The 13,722-nt window shown below is 35.7% G+C and overlaps 1 protein-coding gene across 2 annotated transcripts; it reads left to right on the forward strand.

The window, feature by feature from the left end:
• The first annotated feature begins 517 nt into the window (after positions 1-517).
• LOC143849841 (protein root UVB sensitive 4-like) lies at positions 518-12,101 on the forward strand. Of its 2 annotated transcripts, XM_077359095.1 has the most exons (10): positions 519-1,108; positions 1,975-2,121; positions 2,240-2,386; positions 4,165-4,227; positions 4,306-4,382; positions 8,606-8,711; positions 9,273-9,372; positions 9,496-9,647; positions 10,105-10,170; positions 11,392-12,101. In XM_077359095.1, exons 1-10 carry the CDS (start codon positions 653-655, stop codon positions 11,629-11,631), a joined length of 1,554 nt encoding a protein of 517 aa, XP_077215210.1. In that variant the 5' UTR covers positions 519-652; the 3' UTR covers positions 11,632-12,101. The 2 variants fall into 2 exon arrangements, with proteins under 2 accessions (XP_077215211.1, XP_077215210.1); XM_077359096.1 differs by lacking the exons at positions 9,273-9,372; positions 9,496-9,647 and having other exon boundaries at positions 518-1,108.
• Positions 12,102-13,722: the final 1,621 nt, after the last annotated feature.

Genomic DNA, 13,722 nt, shown 5'->3' on the forward strand with positions numbered 1-13,722 from the left:
AGGTGACAAAAGCTTATACAATTGGCGAAAAGCTCTCAAAAGCCGATTAAAAAAGAAAAGACAAGCTGAGTTTGTGCGATTATTAAAAGAAAACTACAACCATGGTCTATTTCCTTTGGTTCTACACTCAAGAAAGATCACAAGGACGTTTTTAAGCTGTTCATTTCAGATCGACTCCCCTAATCATTTCGCCATTTATTTCTACACGCCTCAACAGTAAAAGTAGAACTACAGGCATTACCGAAGTGGGTGATCTAAACCATTCATTTGTTCGGCCCTAACGTAGATAGGGTGTGCCCAGGTGATCGTAACCGTCCAATCCGTTGAACTTTAAAATGGGAGTGGGACAGCACACTATAAAACCATCCATGGATCGGAGGGTTAGGATCATCCTTTGAAGAAGATTTTCTGGGCTTCATGAGGAGGGCCCAACATATGAATGATTTGGATCACAAGGACAGGGGCCCACTATATTTTTGGGCTGCACGAGCATACGCGTCTCTCCCCCATATAATCTCTCCAAAAACCCTAAGCCCTATTACCATCTTATTCAAGAAACAAAGACCATAAAATCTAGGGTGTTTTTTTATTCCCTGTAAGCAGAAACTCTAGGGTTTGGATTTCTCCAAAGTCCAGATTGGTTTTATCTCTCATGCAATCAGCATTTCTTCTTCCTCCTAAGCACTCTGCACTCCAAATCCCATGGAAAGTTCACAAAACCCACCACAAAAACCCTAAAATCAAACAACCCAAATCCCATTCTCTTCAAACAAATCTAATTCCCTCAAATTTCTTAAAACCCTCATGTGGCCATGACTTTAAAGGGGTCGACAGAGAAGTAATACACCTTCCAGTCACAATTCACAGAGCCAGTAAGGTTTCTCGGTATATTTGGGACGGAACCAATTTGCTATTGGTGGTTTCAGACCGGGAAGGATCGAATCAGTTAGGGTTTTGTGATGGGTTTCGTAGATTATTTCGAATTTCGAGGGATGCAATTGGGAAATTGTTTGTTCCTCAGAAAGTGAGAGGAAATTACATGGATTATTTGAAGTGGAAGCTATTGCATCGGATTTTCAGCTCCTCGTTACAGGTTTTGGCTACTCAGGTAAATTTGAGTGTCATTTCTCTTGGCTTTTGGGCCCAAATCTGAAGTGGGAATGTTGAAGTATAAATGATTAAGTAATGCCTTGTATAAATCCTGTATGTTACATGTTCTTTGAAATTTTTTTAATTGAAATACTAGTTGGGCTTTTCTTATAAATAAAATTTTTTAATTGAAATACTACGGTTGAGGAGAAGATGAGAGAGAGCACCGCTTAAGATGGTTTGGGCATATCCAACGTAGGCCTTTGGATGCTCCAGTAAGAAGAAGTGACTCGTGCCAAGTTGATGGAGTAAAAAGAGGAATGGGCAGACTGAAAACATTTTGGGTAGAAACAGTGAGGAAAGACTTTATTGCTAGGAACATAACAGAGAACATGACCTTGGATAGGAGAGAATGGAATGATCCCTGTAGACGAACCAACTAGTGTCAGGATTAGACTTTGTCAATTTGAGCCAGGTAGATTCTGAGCCAGGTAAATTCTTTCACCTTCTTCATGAAAATTTTCTAAAGGATTCATTGACCGACCCCAACTAGTTTGGGACAAAGGCTTAGTTGAGTTGAGCTGAAATACTAGAGTTGGGGTTCTTATAAATAACCATGTTCAACCATACAATCTGAGCTGTAGAGGACCCGCGAGTGAAAAATAAAATAAATTGTAAAAGTGTTGTTATGTAGTGTATGACTTATTACAATTTGGAGAGTAAGTTGTTAGAAATCCCCTCGTTTAGAAGCCAGCAAGCAATGAATTTTATCAGATAATTCGTTAAATTTCTTCCTGTTAAGTTTTAGTTGCCTGTTATCCAAGGGCATGATTAAATGATGGATGTATAATAATTCTTATATGAGCAGTGGATTACTTGATACAGGCAATGTTTCGAGCCATAGGTATTGGATCTTCCCGGTCCCTTCCATCGGCAGCTGCGTTGAATTGGCTGTTGAAGGATGGGCTCGGACGGCTTAGTAGATGCATATACACAGCTAGCCTTGGCTCTGCATTTGACACCAACTTGAAGGTATGATTTGTTTTTCTTATACCAAAGAGAGCTTGATGTTTTCCACTTGGGAATTAGTTAAGGCGTAAGATTTTCAATTTCGACAATTAATCTTTTACATGCTATTTTCCTTGTGCAGAGGGTTAGATTTTCAACATCGGTTTTGTTTAGCTTGAGCATTGGTGTTGAGTTGCTGACTCCAACTTTCCCACAACATTTTTTGCTTCTTGCGACTGTTGCCAACATTGCTAAATCAATTAGTCTTGCTGCCTACTTAGCAACTGGTGTAAGAACTCAGCCTGTTTATGGTTTTGATTGCTTCCTATTTTCTGCCCTTTTTCTATAGACATCTCCAGTTGTTGTTCTTGAATGTCATGGAAGTTTGTCTATTATCACTGTTTTGAGATATGTAAATACTTAGTTTGAGTCTCTATCTATACCTATCGTTATTACTATAAGTGATTTTACATTGTGATACTAAGACATTTCTATTGAAACGGACGCAATTCATTAGGGGAAATGATATTCGCACTCCCTGTTTTGATAATGGCACTGTACACTTTATTAGCAACTTTTCTTATTGGCTTCTGAAAGCATCTTGGGAATTGTAACATTCCTCAAAAGCAAATTAGATAAGTGTGAAGTAAATATCGGAGTGCCATTATTAAAATAAGGGAGTGCGTATATCACTTCTCTTCATTAATTTGTGAAGTTCTAAGTACAAAACTAAAAGCAAAGAGCTACAGATGAGCCCAACAAGCATACATTGTACTCCATTGATAGCCTCCAGCCAGTGTGCCATCTAATGATCTAGAACATCTGGAACTCTACTGCCTGGGAAACAACCTAATGTAAACTTGAAACATAATTCTCCACCAGTTAGAAAGACCTAGTTCCCTTTGGCCCAACTGTTGTTATTTGTATGGTGTTGTGCATGGACTTTTCTTTTATAAATAAATGAATTGCTTTTCTTCTAATTATCTTATATCATGTAACATTGTGAAAGTGTCAATATGCTTGTCTCTAAAACCCACTGTCAATCACACTGTTGACTGTCTCAGCATGTCTTGAGGTGTGTCTAGGAGTATTGGCACGCACATATACATATATATACCGCAGCTAACAAATTGTTAGAATCGAACGTTTTACTTTGCATATAGCTTTTTAAGTTCTTACTTTGCACACTAACGAAAGCAATATCTGGCAACTACTGGTGGCATTACTTTGCTCAACTCGCTGCAATACACCTACACAAAACACAAACGTTAAGTCACATACAATTACAACTGTCTGGTCAAATAAGGTCTATCAAGCATGCTATGGAAGTTGGAAAATGTATGAATGTCATGTAACAAGATGTTCAACCCAATTTTTCAAAATGTGGTTGCGGCACGGAACGCGGCCGAAGAAAATCCTACTCAACTCGGCACGACGCGGTCGAGTACATGGTTGACACGGCTTAGTACTCGGTTGACGCAGTCGAGTACATGGTTGACACGGCTTAGTACTCGGTTGACGCAGTCATAATTCGGGAGAGTGAAGGAGTTTTTATCCACTCTATAGGTAAAAGGGACTCGACCTGGGGGAGACCACAATGATGCGTGGGAGTTTTAAAACTATGGTTCAACCTGGTGCTAATGAGCTCTAGTGTCTCCATCTACATATCTGGTCATACAGCTTAAAACTCATTTCTAAGCAAGGCCAAACCATCAAATTTCTTGGGTACAGTCTTTATTTACCTTAAGTCACTTTGAATTTATGGAGTATATATGGTGAAGTTCCTCATTTATGGTAATAGTGGTATGCTTGGCAAAACATACATACGTTTTGATATTTGATGTGGTCTGCTAATCCCTGGCAATATGATGTACATAGTTCCCTATTATTTATTTTTTATGTTTATGATTAGATTGATTCTACACTTGGGAATGCTATGGCATCTGCTGTCTCATTTAGTAAAGATTGGAAACTTATTAAGTATTTATTTGCTTAAAAACATTTATGAACTTGGTTTGTATACTCTCTTTTATCTACAGAGCTCTAATAATATCACTATCCTAGCAGTCAGCAATACATCGAAGTTTTGCTGTAGCGGATAATCTTGGTGAAGTTTCAGCAAAATCTCAGGTTGTATAGTTTTTTTTCTAGATTATCTGTTAGCGATGTTTAGTGGCATTTAGACTGAACCTTTTATGTGTATTTCAGATTCAAACCGTTTGTTTTGATATCGTCGGTCTGATACTCGCTGCAATGTTGAATATATTATGCAAGAATAACCAAAGGTTTTCTTTTTTCATCCCTTAAATCTACTTAAGTCTTTCCATATGAAATAGTGAATTCTTTCTTACCTTCTTCACATTTGCTGCCAATAAGCTCAAACTCTTTTGAATCATGTGCCTTGTAAGTCGTTCTTGTTAAGCCTAGCTTGTATTTTATGCTAGTAATTATCATGCAAATGCAATATGGCATTGTCAGTCCCTTTCTGACATTTACACCCCCTATATGAGGGGGTCTACCTTATTCAAATTGAAACGTTAGGGGTTGTAGTTGGTGACTTATAAAAGTCAGGGTTATAGTTGAAAGTGTCAGAAAGTTGAGGGGGTGTATCTGTGTTTTTCCCTAAATTCTATATATATCCAATAATATGATGCAAAGTGTCTCTGTCATCAATTCTCCTCTCAAATTCTGGACATTACCACTAGAAAAAACGAGACTGAGAGATGAAAATCACTATTGGTCCTATTGATTTGTAAAGGGAAATACATTTGTATGACAGACTCACTTTTTGGAGAAGGCGCTTGAATATGGTAAGTGCGCTATATTTCTGTAGGAAATATGTTAGCCGGTGAAAGTATAAATGGGGGCCCTTGAATCATCCAACCATTTACTTATCGAGCTTCTATGGATGGATATGGCTCAAAACCTGGACATCCGGTTGTGCTCTTTAAATGAATGCTTAGAAAATAAGAAGTCAACAGTTCAACTTCATCGGGAATGTCTCCATCAGTCACAAGATTAGGATGGTCTGATGGGGGAGAGATTTGCGGGTCACATCCATAACATCCTAATGTGTAAATGATTGAATGTTTTGGACAATTGAATAGGTTTGGCCTCACTGGTACTTTCATCTGCTATTGTTTTTCCAAGGAAATACATCTTAACTTACCATATAATAACTCTAGAGAAAGAAAATTCTTAAAATAAAAATTGAGAAAATATGTAGTATATAAATCTCTATGCTGTTCTGAATGGCTTTTAAATTAATGCTCTCCTCCAGGATGGAAATGAGGGTGAATCAATAGAAATAGCAAAGAGGGGAAGCACAATTATTAGGTGCTTGGTAAAACTCGTGTTGTTCTATTAATTATGAGAGAAAATAAATGGAGTGGAGGCATGACAGTGGAAAAGAGGTGAAGGAGATTTTGACCTAAGCATATGATTAAAAATTGACTTGTAAAGGGAAGTACATTTCTATTACAAACTCACTTTTTTGGTTTATGAGGAAGGTGCTTGCATATGGTAAGTGCACTATATTTCTGTAGGAAATATGTTAGCTGGTAAAAGTATAAGTCGGGGCCACTTGTTGAATCCCATTTACTTTTTGGCCTATTTGAATGGATATGGACCTAAAACCACATCAAATGATCCTAACTATTCGACTTTGCTCTTTAAATGAATACTTAGAAAATAAGAAGTCAACAGTTCATGTTCGTCGGGGAAATGAGGGTAAATCAATAGAAATAGCAAAAAAGAGGGGGAACACAATTATCAGGTGCTCAATAAAACTCTTCGTCTTCTATCAATTATGAGGAAATCAATGGAGTGGAGACGTGACAGTGGAAAAGTGGTGGAGGATATTTTGACCTAAGCATATGATAAAAATCCTGTCTTAAATATTGGAGGATTGGTGAGTTCGGAGGCATTTATGCATGGCTAAAGGATTCATCAAGAATTACAAAGTGCATATAAATTGTAGCATGGGTACCAAAGATTTGGGGACCATCAACACATGCATTGTTAAATCCTAAAGAGTAAATGATCAGTTTTTTACGATATTAATGAACTGACAGGTTGGGGTAATTGTGAGTTTTCTAGTTTTATTTTTTAGTTTTCAGTTTTGGGGTGCGGGTGACAGGTGGTGTTGCAGGTGTGATTTGGGACTCCACTGTGTTACGGCCACGGGAGGAAAGATAGGTCTACCGTCAGTTGCACCCAACTAGCTTGATTCTTTATTAAAGATAGGTCTTTTTTCAGTCACATGCAAATAGCTCGATTTTTTTATTATGTGACAATAACTTCAATGTATGTTCCTTACTTTTAATAACTCAAATGTAATCCTGTATCTAAATTATTGATTGAGTTGGATTCATTTTCCAGTGGTTGTAGTAAAATCCCACTCCCTGATTTGGCTTAAGCTTTATAACTCTTTGAAAACCTCCAATTTGTTATTGGGCTTCATCATTATGGGGATCAATTATTATGTAACGATGCAGTTTGCCAAGGTTCCAGAATTCTATTAAATGAGATAGACCCCGCTTGGGATAAGGCCTCTTGGGATAAGGACTATAGATGTAATATATTCATTGTCCCGGAAGCCATGGAATAACAACTAATGGAGAGACCAAATGTTGTATGAAATACCTCAACTTAGTTTGTTGTTGTGAGGTGGGTTTGAAGAGGATATTGGGTAAAGAAGGGCCGAAGAAAAAGCTAATGGTACTTGAAAGGTATGATACCTAGATACAAGTATCAATGCAGACATGGATACAACTTAGTTTGTTGTTGTGAGGTGGGTTTGAAGAGGATATAGGGTAAAGAAGGGCCGAAGAAGAAGCTAGTGGTACTTGAAAGGTATGATACCGAGATACAAGTACCAATGCAGACATGGATACAACATATAAATATCTCAAAATTCAAGAAACATTTGAGTGTCATAAATTATGGAAAGGACACACACTCTCTCTAACATAGAAAAAATGAATTATTAATGTGTTAACTATAGTATCTACTAGATCCACGTACAAAATTTGAATTGATAATATGCAATGCCAAAATCAAAAGGCATGATAGTTAATTCAACCATCATACAATATATTTGAAGTATGATGGTTAATTTACCAGAAAAATATCCATGAAATATCTGATACAGTATGGCACCAAATTGTGTTGACGCAATTCATGGGGCCTTTCAAATTTGGGCAACATAGCTTGAAAGTTGAGATCTATGGTTTGGAACTTGAATCTCTGATGAGTGTACAAAAAACAGTTGGAACTTATTTGATATTTTGACGAGATTAAAAAGAACTTTCATAAATATAAGTGGGAGCCAACTTCCAACACTTTACTAACATCAGATATACAAACAAAATGCCAAGGTAGGTAATGATTGATGAGACAATAAATAAATAAACTAATAATAACACAAACAATTAAGAATTCGATGAAAAAAACAACAATAATGAGAGAAGTAAATGGCTTAAAGTGACTTCCTGTTCTCCTTTCAGTTTGCTTACAACGGCATTGGAGGAAATATGATATCCTCCTTAGGCAAAAAAGTAAAGAAAAGGCTACACTAAGGTATCCTTGTCTTATGTGTAGTCTTTTCTTGTTGCTGTGACCATGGTTTGAAATTTCGACCGAAATTTCAAACCATAAGTTTCGGATTTCGGTGGAGACCGAAACCGAAATTTGTCGAAATCTGGAATTTCGCGAAATCCGAAATTTCGGAATTTCGGTCAGATAATTTCGGCCGAAATTTCAAGAAAATTTATTTTAAAAATAAATGTTACAAAATTTTGGAATTTCCATCCAAAATTAATTAAATAATCTTTTTTAATTCTTACGAGATTTCGGCCCAAAATTTCGGATTTCGGTGGGGTCCGAAATCGGTACCGAAACCAAAATTTAAAACCTTGGTTGTGACATTAGCCATATGGACACCAAACCTTATCTTTCCATCACAAACACAACCATGTATATCCAGAAACTTCTGTAGGCTCGTAATCTCTCTGAATCAAATCAGCCCATTCATATCTATAGCAGAAATAGGAAGGTGGTTCAACCAAACTTTAGTTTGCCTTTCTAGGATAAGAACACATTGGTGGTGGAAATGCCCCCCCTCCCCCCCCTGAAATGATATGGGTCCGATATTTTCCGCCCGAAGGGGTCTTCTTACTATAGACCATGTGCTGCATGAAATTTTTTTTTTAATGGTATGAAAATTTGTTTTATTGTAATTTTTTTTTTATAAATAAGCATGAAATTGAAGTGGTGCCCTTATATTGGATTTATCAAAAAAAATCAAATTGAGGAAACAGAAATTCTTAACTTTGAATTTAATATTAGTAGTGTACGGTACTGTAAAACCTCACAACTCGCAAGACCTTTTGTTTTCTTCATGCGGGAGAATATTTCGTACCATTTACACATGTGGTTCCCTTTTTTACTGATAATGTTATTGGGAACTATGCTGACACAGTTTGTAAATTGCCATTGATTCTACAAGATTGCAAGCAGGTCTTCCTTTGCTTGTATATCCAATTTTCTCTACAGTTGACCTGTTTGCCATCTATCAAGGGCTCAAGCATGTGCATCTACAAACATTAACAAAGGTTGGTAGTGTCAATAATTTTGATGCATTCCTTATAGAAATTTCCAGTTGGCTCCTTTCGAACTTTGTGCCCCATTTGGATCTATGTCACGTATATCTCCGATATTTTCAAAATATTGTGATTTTATCGCGACACTTCGATAAAATGACAAAATCCTGAAACAATCTTGAGATTTAAAAAAAAATAGTGATTTGATAAAACGACAAAATCACGAAATAATCCTGAGATTTTAAAAAATATAGCGATATTTTTGTTTTAATCATTTACCGCGATAATATCGCCATAATATCGCGATATTTTTACGATATTATTATTTTATATTTTTTCCTAAATTATATTTTTTTATATAATTTTAAATAATTTATTTTTGTCGTTTTTTCCCGATATAAACCTGAAAAACTAAAAAATAAAACTAATATATCCTGAGGTTTTCCCTACTTTGATTTGGATGACTTTGATGCTTCAAGGCAAACTTCAGCAATAAAAAACAGCATTGATCATAATTTTCTGTAGTGTAATTATATGTTTCAACACCTCATACTTTGTATTTTGATGGCTCAGGATAGGCTGGAAATTATAATAGATACGTGGATTCACATGGGATTCGTCCCTTCACCTGCCGAGGTGAGCAAAGAGGAAGGCATTTTTCCAGGGAGAAAAGGTGAGTTCTTATAGTGGTGCTGAACCTATCAAGTGTGTGTTGGTTGCGTTCTGCATTTAGTTATCTAAAATTTAGAGAACGTTAATGATGGAGCTTACAGATGACTATTAAGGTTTGGATTAGGCAGTGAGCATTGGCCAATCAGAATCGGGTGTGTTAATACGAAGGATCTGTCACCCAAGTTCTCAGTTCTGACAATGCAAGCTTTGAAAAGTGAGGATTTTTATTTCATCTGCACAGAAACTTCTTACCGGAGTTTGACAAGAAAACCACATGTTAGTGTTATTGGAAAACCCCCTAATCCCTTCAATACCTCTTAGTTTCAAGGTTCATTCAGTTTTCTGAAGCTATGTCACAAATATTGTTCTCGGGAATTTCTCGTCAAGGAAAATCTCTGGATATATTAATTTTTTTAATTTTTTCTGGTTTATATAGGGAAAAAATTGTTTAAAAATATATAATTATATAAAATTTAAGAAAAAATATAAAATAAAAATATCGTAAAAATATCGGGATAATATCGTGATATTATCGTGATATTTTATGATAAAAAATGAAAATATCGCTATATTTTTAAAATCTCAGGATTATTTCGGGATTTCGTCGTTTTATCAAAATGTCGCAATAAAAACGCCATATTTTGAAAATATTAGAGATATTTGTGACATGGGTTTCAAGGTTCTGTCAGTTTTTTGAAAAACTCATCTGATTTGTTGTATGCATGAATTTCAGGAAGGGATTCTTCTCTGCCTACGTGAAACAGCCGGGACTAAAGATATCATTATGGGTTTATTGCAGGTAAAAAAGCACGTAAACAGATGATAATTGGCCTAATTGTTAAATGAAATGTAAAAATGAAAAAGAAAAAGAAAATGCCACATTATTCATGAATTGTCGTCATATTTATCAAATTCATTTGAACTCTCTGTTGCTGCTGGGCACTATCCACATGCACTTTTTCAGATTTACTGACAGTCTGAAATGGTTCCCTATGCTTTCAGAGCCATTAAAACATGGTTTTGGACTTCTTTTTATTGCCCCTTAAATTAGTTTTTTCGGGTGCATATCAGATCAAACTTGGTTTTGAATTATTACAGTAGCTACCCACTTTGTAGTTTTGTTCATTTCATATTTTCCTGTTTGCTGCAGCTGATTAAAAACAAGTGTAATATTTTCCCAACAATGGCTTAATTGATTTGTGGACATGGACGTAAGTGACACGTATCGACACCGACACGGAGTGTCAGACACGGCAAACCCCCAAAATATCAAAACGGGGACACGGCTAAACTAGAAATGGGGACACAGAAAAACCAATAGGATACAATGAATATAATATTGGAATGAGAGTTTGTTTAGGGTTTTTGGTTTAGGAGAGGGGATATACCAACAAATATTAGTTAAAGAAGAGCCAAAAGAAGAGTTTATAATATAAGAGGAGTTAATGATAAAAGAAGTAAACACATTATTCAAAAATAAAACAGAATGAGCCATCATTCAAAAAAATGTCACACCTGGCATGGTACAAAAATGTGTCGACATGCCTTCATTAAGTCTGACACTTGTAAGCATTACATTTACAAGTGTCGAAAGGAGTGCCGACACATGTGGACACGGGTGTTTTGTCAGACTTACATGTGTCAGCAATAATTCAAAGTGTCGGCTAAACCATAGCTAGCTTCGGGGCAATGATTATTGAATTCCCTTATTTCAATAATGGCACTCCTAATTTACTTTTCTAATTAGTTTTGAAAGGCTCTTACAACTCCCAAAATCCTGTAAACATCCAATCACAAAAGTGGTTAACAAAGTGTGGAATGCCATTATTAAAGCAAGGGAATGCTTTTATTATTTCCCTACATTTGGAGTTCATGCAAATTTGGGATACAGATGACTGCTAACCGATAATTCGGTCGAGTCTCTTCACAATTCCTACCCATCTAGATGCATATATGTTAATTTTTTAATCAATATATGTTAATTCTTTTAATATTTCATGATAATTGAGCTATAATACAGGCATGCCATCTCCGCGACGTACTTATACTGAGCACAACCAGATGGGTGGGCATCACAGAGGCAAACAACACTGCGGACTCAGTTATCAGGGAGTGGTTTGGCATCATGGATCTTAGCAAGAGATATGCTCAGGGTGTAGTTAACCCATTGATAGAAGAAATTCAAAGATCTGGTTGGGCTGCGAAAAATGTCTTACTGAATACACAAGAACAGATCAGGTATACGTTGGCGGATGACTGAACAAGATGTGGCTTCTTGTTAGAAAATACATTGATCTCAAAGAATTCCACCAATGGTTCTGATACTTTTGTCTTACAGGCTGGGACTCCTGGTCCCCAATGTAACTCTAGTATTAATGAAAATCAATGAAAATTTGTCATCTTTCTAAAAAAAAAAAAAAGAATTCCACCAATGGGTTCAAGTGAAAGGTAACAATTTATACCTTATAACATCTTCAAAGTTGTGTGTATTCATACAGGCAGGCAAGGCTATCCTTCTCTATCTGTTTTTTTTTTTACTTGTATTCATCTCATTTAATGTTGCATATGGAGTTGACATTCTAAGTTTGATTCTGGGCTCCTTAACTTGTTCAATTCTGATTTATGAGAATTACCAATGTAATGATTCATTGTGCACATTAGGTGGTCTGCTATTGATAAAAGACCAATATTTAGAATATCTATTTATGGATGAAGAAGTTTGTTCTGGGATTTTTTTTTTCAATGACATACATGAAGAAAATAGTAGATTTACTGTGTTCTTAATCAATGATAGCATTTGTATATTTTAATAGTAGGTTCAACATTATACAAGGAGAAAAGACCCTCTTAATGGAATAAACATGATCAGATTTAGATTTGCAACTTTATTTATACCATTTGTCACCAAATTATACTCCACCCAATAGATTGCAAATCTTACCCTCTACACTCTTCATCCTTAGAATCTCGTCATTAGATCACAGTTCTTAATTTTTTGTACTGTCTGTTATTTAAATTACATTACATTTCCACCATTTCACCTTATACTGATTATCTAATGTCTTCATCTATTGCATTGCAAACTTGTAAGTTGTAACTCTCTCTGTGCCTTATATTCGTAAAATGCTGTTTGGTTTTGGGTGTAATCAGTTTTTACCCTCTTTATCTCCACGCCAATCCCTTCAATCTTTTCATGTGTTGAAAATGCAATCTAAACAGTACGTTTATAATGTGAACACTTGGAAGACCAGTGAGAGTAATACCTATTAGACCATGTAAAGAAAGGGGGCAACAGATGATCTTCTACTTGAATTATCTGTTTGGATTTGGATTGTCTTTAGTATGTTTTGTTATGGCTTCTGCCTTTGTTTTTTGTGAGAGTAATACCTATTAGACCATGTAAAGCTATTTTAGCAGAACCATATGTAGGCCTCAAATGAAAATGTACATATTTGCACATAGGTTATCCAAATCAAGACCTATCAAGACTATAAATACAACAGTAATCAGTCACAAATATTTTTCACGGGGATTTCTCTAGAATGGTGTCTTGGGATATTTTAAAAAATTTCGTTAATTTCGGGTGTATAACGGAAAAAACACTAGAAAAATAAAATATTAAAAAAAAATGTAAAAAGCTCAACGACGGGCCAACAAATAATATCAGGAATTTATTGCGATATGTTCTTGATATTTTCCCTATAAATAAAATAAAATATGAAGATATCTTGATGATTTTTCAGATTCTCTAAATTTTTTGGATTTCTTCGTTTGATAAAAATATGTCTGATATTTTGATCTTGTTAGAGGTTTGATACTAACCCTTTAAAGATCAGAGGGTTGGGATCAACCTATGGAAATAATTTTTGGGGCACAACCTATTTAGGCTGTGGCCCATCTAATGGACGGTTTGGATCATCCTATGGTGTGGGCCATACCGTCCTTTTAATAAAGTGAGGAGTGCACTCATCAAAATACAGTAGTGTGATAACATTTCCCTTTGAAAATAATCTGCCAATCACTTGTGAGTCCTCTCGAGCTATATTGAATGTCATCTTAAAACTACTTTGGCCCTGTTTGTTATGGAAATTGATAATCGATTTTGAGTCCAAAACTGATTATTGGACTCAACATTAAGGCCCGGTTCGTTAAGATTATGTCAACTGATTGTGAGTGTCAAACCGATTATTGGATTTAAATTTGAGTCCAATAATAGATTTAGTAATCACAATCGGTTCTCATAATCTTAAATGAACATGGCCTAAATCCCTGTTTTTTTTTTTTTGAAAAGATATCGATAATTTTATACCATAAACCCAAAGGATTACAAAGGGGACCAGGAGTCCCCTAA

Source organism: Tasmannia lanceolata, unplaced genomic scaffold (assembly GCF_043159265.1).
Source record: "Tasmannia lanceolata isolate RefF3 unplaced genomic scaffold, GAP_Taslan_0.1 ptg000018l, whole genome shotgun sequence".
In the NCBI taxonomy this organism is placed as follows: domain Eukaryota; kingdom Viridiplantae; phylum Streptophyta; class Magnoliopsida; order Canellales; family Winteraceae; genus Tasmannia; species Tasmannia lanceolata.